Source organism: Tasmannia lanceolata, unplaced genomic scaffold, assembly GCF_043159265.1.
Source record: "Tasmannia lanceolata isolate RefF3 unplaced genomic scaffold, GAP_Taslan_0.1 ptg000035l, whole genome shotgun sequence".
NCBI classification, from domain to species: Eukaryota; Viridiplantae; Streptophyta; class Magnoliopsida; order Canellales; family Winteraceae; genus Tasmannia; species Tasmannia lanceolata.
In genome coordinates this window covers 2,819,082-2,834,301 of record NW_027518712.1, presented here as the reverse complement: position 1 = coordinate 2,834,301, position 15,220 = coordinate 2,819,082, and the positions used below count along the sequence as shown (strand labels likewise).

At 43.4% G+C, this 15,220-nt stretch overlaps 1 protein-coding gene across 4 annotated transcripts in view; it reads left to right on the top strand.

The window, feature by feature from the left end:
• LOC143859664 (putative ADP-ribosylation factor GTPase-activating protein AGD14) overlaps positions 1-15,004 on the top strand; it is a 40,863-nt gene extending 25,859 nt beyond the window's left edge. For 2 of the 4 annotated variants that reach the window (XM_077370316.1, XM_077370314.1), the window contains exons 11-13: positions 14,044-14,209; positions 14,288-14,333; positions 14,423-15,004. In XM_077370316.1, coding sequence (XP_077226431.1) covers positions 14,044-14,209; positions 14,288-14,333; positions 14,423-14,477 — 267 coding nt within the window. In that variant the 3' untranslated portion in view covers positions 14,478-15,004. The remainder of the gene's footprint in view (positions 1-14,043; positions 14,210-14,287; positions 14,334-14,422) is intronic. The other 2 variants (XM_077370318.1, XM_077370317.1) reach the window with 1 other exon arrangement.
• The last annotated feature ends 216 nt before the right edge of the window (positions 15,005-15,220 follow it).

The following is a 15,220-nucleotide window of genomic DNA, read 5'->3' as shown; positions in this document are numbered from 1 at the left end:
GGTTGGAGCGATCATCAAGGCCGGGTGGAGTGATCGTGGGTATTGTGGTTGGACTGCGGTTAGAGCGATATTTGGGAGTAGAAAGATTGTCGAAGAAAGATTCACGTTCGAGGTGGAGTGCTACACCGTGAAGTGCAGAGTAATCTTAGATGGCAGTAAAACCAAGTTCTACTTAGTTCAACATTGACAGATTTGACGGAAAGGGCAGTTTCACCCTTTGGCAGATGAGGGTGAAGGACTTCTTAGTTCAACAGGGTTTAGCTAAGGCGTTGAAGGGAAATGATGAGAATCTGGAGAAGATGACGGATGCCAAGTGGGAAGACATTAAGCAGAAGGCAGTCAGCACAATTCGACTAAGTCTGGTCGATAGCGTTGTGTTTAACGTTGTGGATTATTGGAGAAGTTGGAAAAGCTTTATATGTCAAAAAGCTTGGCCAACTGGTTGTATCTGAAGCGGCAATTGTACGGGCTGAAGATGCAGGAAGGTGGGTATCTTCTGGAACACATTATGGAGTTCAACGGGCTTATGGATCAGCTCCACAAGGTTGACAAAATGTTGAAGGAAGAAGACAAAGCCCTTTTACTTCTTCTCTTCGCTTCCTGATTCGTATGACAACTTGGTGACGACTTTATTGTATGCTAAATATACAATAAAGTTAGAGGAAGTCACAACGTCGCTCTTATCGAATGAGATGCGGAAGAAGCCTGTTCTTGGTGGAAGTGAAGAGCATGGGTTGGTTGTTCATGGTGGGAATCAAAGAGGAAGGTCGCTGACAGGGGATTAGGAAAAGACAGGTTAATATCCAGGATCGGTGAAAAGGGTGTGCAATGTTAACCTTGCAAGGAATATGGCCACATCAAGCGGGATTGTCCAAAGCGATCTGACCAGGTGGACAATGGTGCTATGAATGCTGTGGTGGCGGTAACGGATGTGCAAGGTGAAGAGTTTGGAGACGTTGTCACAGTCTCTACAGGTAATCACACTTCTCATGATGAGTGGATTTTAGATTTTTAGATTCAGAGTGCTCTGTTCATGTATGCTCTAGGAGGAAATATTTTGATACGTTTCAGGAGACAAGGGCGGGTGTAGTGTTCTTGGGTGACAGGTCTACTTGTGACGTCATGGGAGTTGGGACGATGAAGATCAAGATGTTTGATGGGGTGGTTCGTACTTTGGGTGGTGTGGCGTATGTCCCAAAGATACGAAAGAATCTAGTGTCAATCGGCCGGTTGGACTCCAGGGGTTGTAGGTTTTCAGCTGCAGGTGGAGTCATGAAAATCACACGTGGCTGTATGGTTCTGATGAGAGAGAAGTGTGGTGGTTTATATCGTTTGGTTGGGGACACGCTGAATAGTGTTCCTAAGATCTCGATGGTTAGTTGGAAACAGAGTGTTAGTGCACGCGTAGGGTCTCTTTCGCAGTTGGTGCAGAGACACGTTTCCAGGTTGCAGACGAGGGTGAGAGGATGACAATACCTGCATTGGGGAGGATGGATCGAGATCCCTCTCCAATGACTGGGTGAGTTAACGGGTTGCCAGCTAGACGTGCATTGGCCGTGTTGATCAAATCGGGAGGAGTCAGAACCAAGGTGATTCGAGAGTGTGTAGCTAGTACTTCAAAAGGCCAATGGTGGTTTGCGGGATAGCGGACCAGTGGCAACATCAACGGAAAATCTTCAAGTGGTTGGGAAATAAGCCAAGGCGGAGATTGTTGGGAAAGTTGCCTTATTGCCCACCCACGGTGGTTGCTTGGGTGGGAAGGCAAAGGCAAAAATAGAAATACTATTTTAGCTTTTGGGGAAAACTAAGCTATAAAAGGAGAAGTGTACTCGTGTTGGGTGGCAAAACAAGAGGGCAAGAGGTGTGTTCGGTTACCTCTTGGAGAGAAAAGAGAGAGAGGAGAGAGAAGGGAAGAGAGAGAAAGAGAGAAGAAGAAAGTATTTTTCTTGGGGTTTTTCTCTTTGGTATTTTTTCTCTTGGGGTTCTTCCTCGGGTTTCTCTTGGGCTTTTCTCGGGTTACTCTCTTGTACGATCTTGGGTGAGGGAGCAAGGAAAGAGTTGCAGCGCCTTTCGAAACACTTTCTAGTGTGAAAAATCCATTGTAGTCCTTGTATTTTGCTTTTCTCATAGTGGAAGATCGTGTTTCTTGCCCGTGGAGTAGGCTTGCCCGAACCACGTAAAATCTTGGTGTTCATCTTGTGGCTTGTGGTTACTTTTATTTTTCCGTTTAATTTGTGCACGATCAGATTGTTTGTTTTGCCTGGCGGATTTTCTCAACTCTATGGAAATGATTTTTTGGGGCACATCCTATTTACACTGTGGCCCATCAAATGGATGGCTTGGATGCAAGGTTGCCAAGGTGGGAATCGAAAGCGGAATTCGATTCGGGATTCGAAAGCGGGAATCGAAGGCTCTTGGGATGGTGGGAAGCGGGAATCGTAGGTTTGCCAGAGAGTCGACGGGGATTCGTCGGGGATTCGCCGGGGAATCGCTAAGAGTCGCTGGGGAGTTGGGATTTGTTGGGGATTCGCAGGGAATCGCCTGGGAATCGGGGTTCCTATAAAGTGGGAATCGAGGTTTTCATAAATTGGGAATCGGGGTTCCCAAAATCGGGGATTCGAATCGAATCACGGTTCGGATTCGCGATTCGGGGATTCGCGAATCCCCAACTCCAGGTACGAATCCTGCTTCTCTGCTTGGATGTGCTTCATGTCTAAGTATTTTAATGGTCTCTTTGGCTGGAAAAATTATTTCCAAATGTTCAAGTAAGGATCAATTTTGGTGGGATCCAAACTGTTCATTAGATGGACCACAACGTTAATAGGTTGTGATGATCCCAGCCTTTCGATTCCATTAAATAAAAGGTTTGGACCATCCTAAGAAGTGGGCCCCACAGTACTTTCTAAAATATACTAGATTCTACACGCACACATCATATAAAATTTGTATAACGGACAATCCCATTACAGATCAGACAATTAAGATTATCCTATGGAGATGATTTATGGGCTACAAACCTATTTACATTGTGGCTATTAAATGATCGGTTTGGACCATCCTAAGAAGTGGGCCCCATGTTACTTTCTGAAAAATATTGAACCACAGCACAAATCATATACAGTCTCTCAGTATACAAGTTGGATCATCCAATGATGTGGGCCATATAGTAAGGCTAGGATCATCCTATGGAAATGATTTCTTGGGCGCAACTTATTTACGTTGTGGCCCATCAAATGGACGGTTTGGATCATCCTATGGCGTGGGCCGTAAACCAAGGTTTTAAATCTCGGTTTCGGTTTTGGTCATCAGTGAAACCGAAACGTTTCGGTTTCGGTACGAAATTTCGGACGAAATCTTGTAAAAATTTCACCGAAATTTCGGAAATTTCCGAAACGTTTCGGCGAAGTTTGGTACTTTTCCGACTCACTGTGAATTTCGTTTCGTTTTCCACCGTTTTCCACCGAAACCGAAATATTTCGGCCGAAACGAATCGTTTCAGCCGAAATTTAAAACCATGCCGTAATACTTAACTATGCAAGCTTACACAATATAAAAACTCAAAAAATCAATGGGTATGGGAAGATTATAATGCCACCCCTAGGAATCTTTTGGATGTTGGAAATGGGGCAAATATGGTACTAGGCAGTACTCTGCACTATTAAGCCCAACTCTCTGTTACTTGCACCGTAATTAAGGTCTCTCATGCACAAATTTTTATTAACAAGCTTGTAGATGACCTAAACAAATTATGAAATAATTGAGATAAGGACAAGCTAACTTTGAAAACCTAAAGAACATATACTAAAATCCAGACAAAGCAAAACCTCAAGAGCAGATAATAAAACTCTATATTATCAATAAAAAACTCAAAACACAGAATTAAACCAAAAAACAAAAACCCAAGAACAAAGCCACAAAAGCACAAAAAATACACACGCTATGGATAAAAATTATAATAAACTAAAAAAAAACTACTTACCCCTCTAAAAATTTTGAAACTACATATGAATTCCTGGAAGCTTGGTCAAAATGGCGACTTAGTCCCCCTCTCCCTCTTGATTGTAAGCCTAATTTGAAAATGTGAGATGATTTGAGAATTTAGAATAGGTTGTAAGGCTTTATGTAAAGTATGCCTTCCCTAAATGAGTACGCCTTCCCTCATATGATTCCCCGACAAGGGTTCACATGCCATTATGCAAAGAATTTTTCAAAAGCTATCTGTCTGTAAAAGTGAATTCACATCACATATTCACATGGCAAGTTGCCAACTTCCAAGCAAAAGTAAAGCCACATCATCACATGGCATGTTGCCTTCACATCAAACTCCCAACTTTCGTTGAAATTCCAAATTTCAAATAATTTGTCCTAAATTTCGTTGAAATTTCGACGAAATTCCATGAAATTAGACCGAAATTTCGTTAATTTCGGTTGAAATTCTGGAATATGGTGTACCACACCAAATTTTGGTCAAACAGTTGAAATTTTCAAAATTTCGGACTGAAATTTTCGAAATTTTGCCGACATAAAGTACCGTTTCGGGTATTATACATTTCGGTGTTGGTTTCAACCGAAACCCGAAATTTCGGATTTCGGTCGAAATTTAAAACCATGCTATAAACAATAACAACAATGAACTCACTTCTCCTAGTAGGCTTCACGATAGGGGAATGTATGACAGTGTCTGGAGTAACTTTTAATGGATTTCTGGGTCACCCAAATTGTCCTCACATGTTCCCCATCATGTAAAGTTTCACTGTGCTTACCGTCACAGGATTGGTCATTCATCCCCTCATGTGAAGCGTCATCATCATGAGGATCATTTCCTCAGTCATTTTCAACCTCATCGTCTACGGGTTCCTACCAGATTGGGTTGATGATTGAATATCTTTTTTGGACAATATGATCACCGATGACCCTGTTCACTAAGTAACTGGCAATGGTATCTAAACGACCTAGGACGGACCCTATGTCCTATAAACGATACTAGAGACTTAACTCCTACCTAAGAGCGTGTATCCGACAGGAATAAATAAACTAGATTCTAAGAGGTATTTTATTGAACAATTGAGAGTATCCAGGATGAGGTGCCGTGGTGTATGTTATTTGCAGATGACATAGTATTAATTGACGAAACCAAAGCAGGAGTAAATGCTAAGTTAGAGTTGTGGAGAACTACTTTGGAATCCAAAGGTTTTAGACTGAGTAGGACTAAGACAAAGTATAAGGAGTGCAACTTTAGTAATGTAAGGAGGCAGGACGAGGATATCGTAAATATGACTGGACAGGACGTACGTAAGAGGGATATCTTTCGCTATCTTGGTTCAATTCTACATAAGGAGAGATTGAAGAGGATGTTAACCATAGAATAAGAGCAGGTTGGTTGAAGTGGAAGCTTGCCTCTGGAGTTCTGTGCGACCTTAAAATCCCTACCAAGTTGAAGGGAAAGTGTAAGCCTAAGGGTTCCCATGGGTTAATCATTCACCTTATCTTCTTGTTTTGATGCTAGCAAACTAAATTGATTAGCATTTATGGATTAATGTGTTGCTTTGAGGTGTTGTGTTGTATACAGGAATTTCATGTCGTAATCGTCATTACACAACTCTTCACAACACATGGCTTGTGGATCAAAGAGCAAAAGAACCAAGAGCTTGCCCTACAGTGAAGACATCCTCATTTGAAGATGTTCACATCAAAAAGCTCATCATGAAGATTGCACAAGTTCCCTAAACAAGTGTCAAGAAGGAGCTTGGAGTTGAACATGCCATAGTGACACCTCATGTACCTCAACATGCATTGAAAATTGGAGGACAAGTTACAAGAGCCAAACAAGGTCAAGAAGTTCACTCACAAGCCGAAGAAGTCCATGAAAGTGTCGTCCTTGTCTTCTATTGTGATACCACAATCATTACAGGAGGCCCTCCAACATCTAGGCTGGCGCGCTGCTATGGATCTAGAAATGGGTGCACTCCGAAGAAAGTATCTGAGACGTCCCAAGTCGGAGTGCACCCATTTCTAGATCCATAGCAGCGCGCCAGCCTAGATGTTGGAGGGCCTCCTGTAATGATTGTGGTATCACAATAGAAGACAAGGACGACACAAAGGCTTGGAAAGAAGGAGTCAGACGATCATAATAAAGAAAATGAGAGATAGGATGTGCTGTAGAATGAGATCGAGTGTGAGATGCAATAGGAGAGTCGGAAGCAATGACAGAGGAGGGTAAAGAAGATACCTAAGTAGGCAAGTCAAGGACCTCGACAGATGAAGGTGATGGTTCGAGTGAAGGAGGTGGAGGTCTATCTTTCTGCAGATGTGCTGATAGTGTTTGGTAACTGGTGGAGGAGCCACTGGTATGGAAGATGATGGCAGAGGATCATCCATCGTAGGAGGCTATGAGAGTATCTGAACCGAGTCAGGAATCGAAGGAAGAGATAATGGGGCCTCAAGTTTCAAGGGACTTGTAATAGGAGCAGATGAAGGGCTAAATAATGCCTCAGATTTAAAAAAGGTAACATCAACTGACACAAACCATCGACGTAGTCGAGGACTATAAGAGCGGTAGCCTTTTTGAGTTCTAGAGTAACCCAAAAAGACACATCGTTCCGACCGAGGATCGAGTTTGTCCCGACCAGGACCTAGATGGATGAAGCAGACACACCCGGGGGGGGGGGGGGGGGGATGGATCATGTTGAGGGTATAAGACCTGAAAGGGAGAGGATCCACGAAGGACAGAAGAGGGAAGGCGATTCGCAAGAAAACATGATGTTAAGACGGTCTCCCCCCAAAATAACTTAGGAACTCGCATCTGAAACATGATGGTTTGAGTAACTTAAAGTAAATACCTTAATTTCCTTTCAGCGACACCATTCTGCTGTGACGTGTAGCCACAGGAGGATTGGTGAAGAATTCCATGAGATGAAAGATAATCCTGACGTCTTTAGAAGTCGCCGGATCATTCCCCTGGGAGGCTCTCAATAGACGGATGTTCTTTGTGTCTGTGGTACAAACCTTGAGCGGCTTTCAGACCCTTACTTGTCTTGCTTGGATGGAGGCTTCTCTACCTTGGAAGTTTTTTAATCCCTCTGGATTTTTAACCTCTGTTGCAGAAGATTTCTCTTTTCTCTTGGGCAAGGAACTGTGGCAGAAAGACCTTTTTGATCCCATTGGCCCCCACCGCGTTCGCATGCTGGGTCTCTGGGGAGTTTGAAAGATTGGGACACAAGGGGGAGAAGGTTGGAATTTGGAGCTAGGAGAGCTCCTGGTCATAGAGCAGTGGAATAAAATCGAAGACCATTATCAAATGAAAGCGATTGGATGTGCTCAAAATGTAATTACAGAAATTTTGGTTTCGCACCTTATGCAGGAAGTGCTCGGAATCTCGACACAAAGAGAATTCTAATTTAGTGTGGAGACCTAAAAAGATCCAAGTTGCAATGTGTGCTAACGATCGATGCTTGGATATACCAGACTCTGTAGTGGTCGATTTGAAGAAAAACCGAAAGAGCGGAAAAGCCCTTTGCCATTAGTACCATGGATACTTTATTCTGGTTCGACTCCGAACTTCAGGCCACGTCTATCCTTCGCCGAGGAGGTGCGGCTTTTGGAGGCTATCTTTCTTCTCTCCAGCCCTGGTTCCCTGCTTACAATACGGTTGCTAGAACGGTTCGATTGAGGTTTTATGATATCCCTCTTCATGCCTGGTCTGCTATTACGGTGGAGATTTTGGGATCACATCTGGGTCAGGATCTAGAAACCCAGCTTTTTGGGAATCATTCGCACTGTTTGGCTTTTGCTTCTGCCTTGGTTATATCCCCTTTGTGGAAATCTATCCCTCAGTCCATTAACTTAAGGGTAGATTCTAACATTTATTCGGTGGGAGTTAAGGTGGTATCTGAGGACAGTATGAATTCTCGGGCATTGTCGGTGGTGGGAGAGGCCAGTGGTAAAGACAATTTGCCTCTTTTTGAGGAATTTGCTTAGAATCCTGTTGATTTAGGCTCTCCGGCGGCGAATCCTCTATCGGAAAAGGTGGCAGATGTTACCGGATGTGGATCGGAGCCGGTGGTGGTCCCCAATTCAAATTTTGAATTCCCCACCTACACACCTGCCCCTTCTGGGGTCGCTCCCAACTTGTCAGAAAGTAGGGAGGCTAGGGTTAGGGGCCCTACGAGTCTGCCATCTGGAAAGAAATCAGTTTTGGTACACCCTCTTGGCACTAAAAGGAAGGCGGGTAGAAAAGAGGCTATTGATATTTTTGGCATACCGTCGGCAAAGGATTTAAAGGTCTTATAATTAAAAAATAGGTTTCTTTCGGATGGGAAAAGTGATGATGTGAGAAGCACTCGCTCGGATAAAGGTAAAACTAAAAAAGGCCTTGGGAAGGATACTCGCCTCTTGGCGACACGTGGAGGATTATCAGCACTCAATAGAAAAATTAAATGTTTGTATAGAAGAAAGGAAATCAGAAAGAAGAAATGTGGTTTCGATAGTCAACACCATTTTCGAACCTTTCAAGCTTCGCCTGCTCCAAGTATGTCCAGCAGCGACCATCTCGAAGATTCAAGCAAAGTAACCTTTGGCGTAACTTCCTTGGTAAATGAAGATTTAGAACTTCTAAAGGATCTTAAATATAACGAGAAGTTGGCAAGGAAGGAATCGCCTACACCAGCTGAGATTCTGATTTCCCCCCTTGAGAAACAATGGAGGAAAGAAATTGTAGGAGGTGCTCGAAACTCGAGGCTGTCTACCTCCTAGACCACTCTGAATAGTGAGGAGCTTCACACCCCCCCTCCGTAATTTGCCTATTTTTAACATGATTCTAGAAAAGGAGAGGCAAACTAGAAGGCGCCTGTGGGAGGTGGAAAAGCAATCGACGATCTAATGTTTGGAAAATAGGCGTAACTCTCTTGGTTCTGGCCAGGATGGGGAGCGAGGCTGCCTAGCAATGGAAGACACTCAGCGAATACAACAGCTAAACAATGGCAGTAATCAAGTTAAGGGTAAGGGTATTTTGTTATCGCCAGTTTTTGATGAACCTGACCGCCTAGAGTTGGACGGCTTTAACAACTTTTTAGCTATGGGAGATGTCCTGGGGATTTCTTATCAAGAGAATTTAGACAAGACTAGAGAATTGTATCTTGGATCGCAATCCAAGGTTACAGAGGATAAAGTAGATAGAGAAAAGGCGGATGAAAATAGAACCTAAAATTGTGAAGTTTAAGAGGAAATTTTGCAATGGTGGTACGATCTGATGCCCTATGTAGCCCGCATTATTGAGTAGAATTCCCAAGTTTGGATAAACCGTAAGTTGTGGATCTATCTACCTGAGTTCTTAGGAAATGTATTTAATCATGAAAATTAAGAGTTAGAAGGGGTGGGCCACATAAATCTGGGTATTTAGTTTGGGGGTGGAGCGTATGATGTCGATACCAGGTTTACAAGTTCGGAGAAAGAAAGATAGCTGTAAGGATATGTTGCATGGACTAAGTTGGCTGATATAGAATCTTAAACCCTATGTGTATCGAGAGCAATTCTAGTCTCCCCATAGTTTGAGAGACCATGGTCTTTCGCTAGTTTTTTCGCTCTTCGGGCAGGGAGACCTTCATATGGTTGTTCTTAAGAAGATTACGAGGGACTAGAGGGTTGAGTTAGGGGCATTATAGAATCAGGGATAGTTCCAGAATCATATGTAGTAGACTTGAGGGATGGAATGTTTGACTCATGTTTTCTCCACTTTATACTGGGTTTGGGTATGCCCAGCCCAGTACAAACTGATAATTTGTATTGCAGGATTGGATTACTGGTCTCGAATGCTTTATGGATATTAATGACTCGTCATCTTTTAAAAAAAAAAGGATAAACCTGAAACCAATGCGTGGAAGAGAAAAATTCGCGAGCATTATCAGTACGAAGACGTTTAATTTTGCAATTAAACTGATTCTTTATTTCAACATGGAAATTCTGAATAGCAATGAAGACCTGAGAGCGGTCTTTCAAACAAATACACCCATGTCAGACGCAAGTAGTCATCAATAAAAACTACGAAATACCTAAATCCATTATTTAACGCGACCCTAGAGAGGGTCCCCATACATTTGAATGAACTAAAAGAAAAGGGCTATCAACTTTACTAACGGCTCGGGAAGGAAGCCCGGTGGTGCTTCCTGAGTTCACAAGACTCACACTGGAACGAAGAGACAGAAGAAGGAACAAAGGAAGTCTGCTGAAGGCGCTGAAGAGAAGGGTGACCAAGACGGCAATGCCGCTGATAGGCGTCAACAGAGCTATACAAAACGGTAGGAGAAGGGCTGCAATCAAGACGATAAAGGCCATCACCTCACAATCCGATCCAATCGTCTTTCCAGTCGAAAGATCCTGAAGCAAACAATAAGAGGGATAAAATGAGATGGAACACTGAAGATTTTTCATTAATTGATTGACAGAAAGTAAACGGAGATTTAGGCACACATAGTACAGATGATAATGGAATAGTAGGCGAAGGACATATTGTACCAATACCAGCGATGGGGGAAGTGGACCCATCAGCAAGGGTAATGGTGTAAGAGCCAGAGGAAAAAGAGCGAAAAGAGGATAGCTGAGATGAGTTACCAGTCATGTGATTGGAGGCTCCCGAGTCAATAATCCAGGACCCGGAGCTAGAGTGTAAGGTCGTGGGTGAACTACATGGCTGAGCAAACCCGGCAGTGAGCTGGGAAGCACTCTGTCTAAAACGCTGCAGCTCCTCATAATCGGCCCTCGTAAAGGTGAAGGGCTCATTAACAGAAGTAGAACCAGGCACAGAAGTCAAGCTGTCAGAAGGGCCAGGAGCAGTAAGATGAGCTGATCGAGGTGGGCGAAGCTCTGGATGAAGCGTATAGCATGTCTCGATCTAGTGGCCATCACGATGGCAGTGGGTACAATAAAGACGGCCACGTCCACCACCAACATGGCCACCACCACGGCCACGACCACGAGCTCGGGGAAAGGAGCCGCCTCCTCTGGGTGGCCTGGAACCACCAATACCATCAGAAGCCATGAGCGAACTATCAGAGGGGAGGCTGGATGGTGACTCACCAAGGCACTGCTGCGCACGAGAATAGGCCTCACGTAACGATGGAATAGTGTTGGAGCCAAGAATCCGATGACGAAGGTGCGTAAACTCAGGACCCAGGCTCTCAAGATAGTGCACCACTCGAATTTGTTCTCGCTGTCGACGGAGAACATTCACATCAAAAGTGAGAGGCAAGAAAATGTCAAGCTGCTGACATAATGAGATAAACTGTCCATAGTGAGTCTCAAGGGAGATGTCACCACGTCGCAGACACATCCACTCAGAATAAGTGGCACAGATATGGGTGAGGTTCTCAACCCCATAATAGGTGACCGCTGTGTGATCCCAGATCTCTTTGGCAGTCGGGAGGAAGGAGTATCATAGTGGATGAAATGGCAGGAGTCATGCTCTGCCAGAGTAGACCACGAATCAAGGCATCTTCCTGCTCCCACCGAGTATAGGAAGGGTCCTTGAGAGATGGGGGATCCTGCCGAAGAAAACTGACTTTGCCCCGACCCAGGAGGTATGTCTCGACGACAACTGTCCATGGTAAGTAGTTGGTTCCATCAAACTTTGCAATATTCAACTGTGGGTAAGATCCATCCATAGGTGCATAGCTAGGAGAAGGTGAGGAAGACGGAGCCGAAGGTGGTGGGGGGGGGCACGGACTTCAATAGTCATGCTGAGAGAGGGATCCACATTGTCAGAGGATCCACAAGGACGAGAAGAAGAATAGAACCCACATGGAACGGCAAGACCAAGATAAGAGATGAAAAGAACCAACTACTCAAGGGAAGAATGAATAGCGCGGCCTCACGAGAGGACACAGGATAGTAGCAGCCATATTGAAGACGGAAAGAGACCGCGAAGAGACAAAATGGAGAGGAACGGAACCAGATCAGCACATGAAGGTGGAGAAATGGGAAAAAGAATTAAAAAGGAGGAATAAAAATAGGGTTAGGGTTAAGAAATCTGAGTAAGGCACGAGGATGTGAGGCAAGGGACGAGAGGACTGTGGGGGATGGAGGATGGGTGGAGAGGGGTTGGAGTAGGGTGAGAGAAGGGGGTGGGGGGCTGGAGTTGGGGGGGGGGATTGGAGAGAGGAGGGGGGGGGGGGCTGGAGGGAGAGGTGGGGCGTGCGGTGGGGTGGGAGAGATGAGGGTGAGGGTTGGGGTTGGAGGAGAGAGAGAGAGATGAGGTTCCGGGTTAGGGTTGAGGGATGGAGAAGATGGAGGCTAAAGGTAATCCCAGGGATCAGAAACCCTAGGGCTCTGATGCCATGTTGAGAGAAAGATTTAGAGATGGAGGTAAGGGAGAGATGAGGTTCCGGGTTAGGGTTGAGGGATGGAGAAGATGGAGGCTAAAGGTAATCCCCAGGGATCAGAAACCCTAGGGCTCTGATACCATGTTGAGAGAAAGATTTAGAGAAGAGAAAAGTGAGTTAGAGAGTATGATTCCCCCTCACCAAACTATTTATATAAGTGGAGGATGTACAATGACAATAATACCCTAATGAACTATACTTATTCTAACAAAGACAATGAGGAAAGGATTTAGAATATAAAGATTAGGGTGGAGGGGAGATGGAGATTCAAAAGGGAAAGAAAGAAAAGATTTAGAATATAAAAAAAGAGATTAAGAAAATAGAAAGAACCCAACAAGGGTATGGATTTATAAAAGAAAAGAGATTTGGGGTTTTGGATGTTGGATAATGGAGGAATAGGAGGTGGAGTAGAACCCAAAATGGGTTTAAGGCAAAGTGGGAAGAGTGTTTTTTTTTTTTTTTTTAATGGATTTACCGCAAAGGGAAGGAGTGGGTTTTACAGAAAACCCCCAACACGAGGGTTTGCACATGAGTTGAGAGATGGAGGATAGATTTTAGAGATTTTGGGAGAGTTTTTAGAGAGATTGAGAGAGGGTTTCATGCGAGAACCCAAAGAGAGATGCGTGGAGAGAGAGAGGGTGGTACCCAAAGAGAGATGCGTGGAGAGAGGTGGTGCAACACATACACGCATAGAGAGAGAGAGAGAGAGAGAGAGAGAGAGAGAGAGAGAGAGAGAGAGAGAGAGAGAGAGAGAGAGAGGGATGGCATGACTCTTCTTCTTCTTTTCCTCCCTTCGGATCTTTGCTCTGATACCATGTTAGAAATGGAGTTAGGGTTAGAAGAGAGGAAGAAGAAGATGGGAAGTCTCCACTAGGGAGCTCCTCATGTATATGATGTATATATAGGCCCCAAATAGGGCAACAATGTACAATGACTACAATACCTTCTATCTAACAAGTAATGACTAAATTACCCCTAATACATGTTATTCAACAGGATGGAACCACTAAACTTTGCTGCAATTATTTTTGGTGGATAAGCTGTGATCAGACCTGTACTGAATTTTACGACATTAATTCACGAGTCTCCACTCCATTTTGTAGGGATTTCACTAATAGAACATTGGGCTTGTTTTATATTTGTTTGGGTGTTTCTTGAGTCATTTTAAATGCATGCTAGCCACTTACATTGTTCTTTCCCTATAAGGAAAGGTCACCGTAAAGCTTTGTGTTCTGGTCTATTGTGTGACTAGAGGCTATGAATGTTCAGAGTTGTAATACTGAGGCTATCTCTATTTTAAAGTTTTGTCCTATTGAATTTTGGTTATTTGCAAAGGCGCTCGTGTTCCTCTTGGTATCTTTAATTTGAACTATTTCTTTCAGATTAAAGTTACGTGAAATACTCACGTAGGACAACACTCCATGGGTATTTGTTCTCCTAAGGACACTAAAGAAAGGATACCAACTTATATTTTCATTTTCATTTTCTACTAGGTGTGTTTGATACGTGTGCATGACAACCATACGCAATGTTGACGTATATGTATGTATCCAACAATTACTAAGATGACCTAGCTTCTACAAAATTGTTGTTGCGGCCACCATTACCTGCATAAAAAAAATGGAATTCTTAGCTTAATAAATTGCCAAATGGAAATGATGGCCTTGTACAGGTTCCAATTTTGTTCTTTTGGTGGATGCTTTTTCAGTTCTTGGATATGAGCTCTTTGCAAGCAGTGTTACCCAATTCAGCATTACCTGACTTCCTCGGTGGCTTAACTCCTCAACCATGGTTTCCTCAAAGTTCCGTCATGCCATATATTCCTTCTGTACCCCAAGGTAAATTTTAAACATTATTACTGGTGGAAGTTATTTTTTTCTTTTCAACTTCTCTGATCTTCCACATAAAATCCTTAGGAGGCTTAGCATACATGCCAGGACAAGCCCCAACCTCTCAGCTGCCGTAAGTCACTTCTCACTCTTTTACTCTGTAGATATTCCATTAATGATGGCGGTATTTCCCCTGATATGAAAATATCGCTAAATTTGTAGGAATCTCTCGTCACAAGGCCCTGTTGGATCTCTTGGTGGGAATCCTTTTGCATAGGAAAAATGCTAGCAGCAACACCATATAAAACATGCTCTCTTCATCCGTTTCTTGTGGTGGTAAAGCTGACCATGTTCAATTATTGCCTTCTGTTTTCTTTATGTTAAAATCCGGCTTTCGGAATTTCATTCTTACCTGTATTAGTTGTGCAATAAAACCAAGTGTTGTGTTATCCCTTCTGTTTGTTTGGGAGAAGATCTGGTGTTGATCTTCATCTGCTGGGGAAATTACAGAACTTATCAAGAACGCGATAGCAGCAAGTATTCATTTGATGCAAAAAAACTCTCAGCAGTGCAATCATTTATTGCTGCCATTATGGTGGTCGTCCGACTTGAAAGGTGTTTTTAGCTCCTGTTATACTGCTAAGGCTGCCAGTCTACTTAGGTATGAGATAATTAGCATAATATTTTGTTTTTATTAGTGTTGCAGTTTCTTATTTCTTTATGCAGTGGTCCTTGTAGCCATTTCATTAATCTATACTGTAGGCAAATTAATTCTTACAATATACCAGTTTCTCCTTAATACTATGTTACGGGTACTGTTCTTTTTTCGTTTTTGAAAGGAAATAATATCATTCCATTCCATAATTCAAAAACGTACTCTAGATAGGGGACAAGCTGTCTCTCATGTATAAGTTTAAGAATTACAATGTTTAATAGCAAAAACAGCAATGAAGGTGTCTCAGAGATGCCGGATCACCGACTCATCAAAGGCGATCAGCATATCTTCCCTAAGAGTTCCGT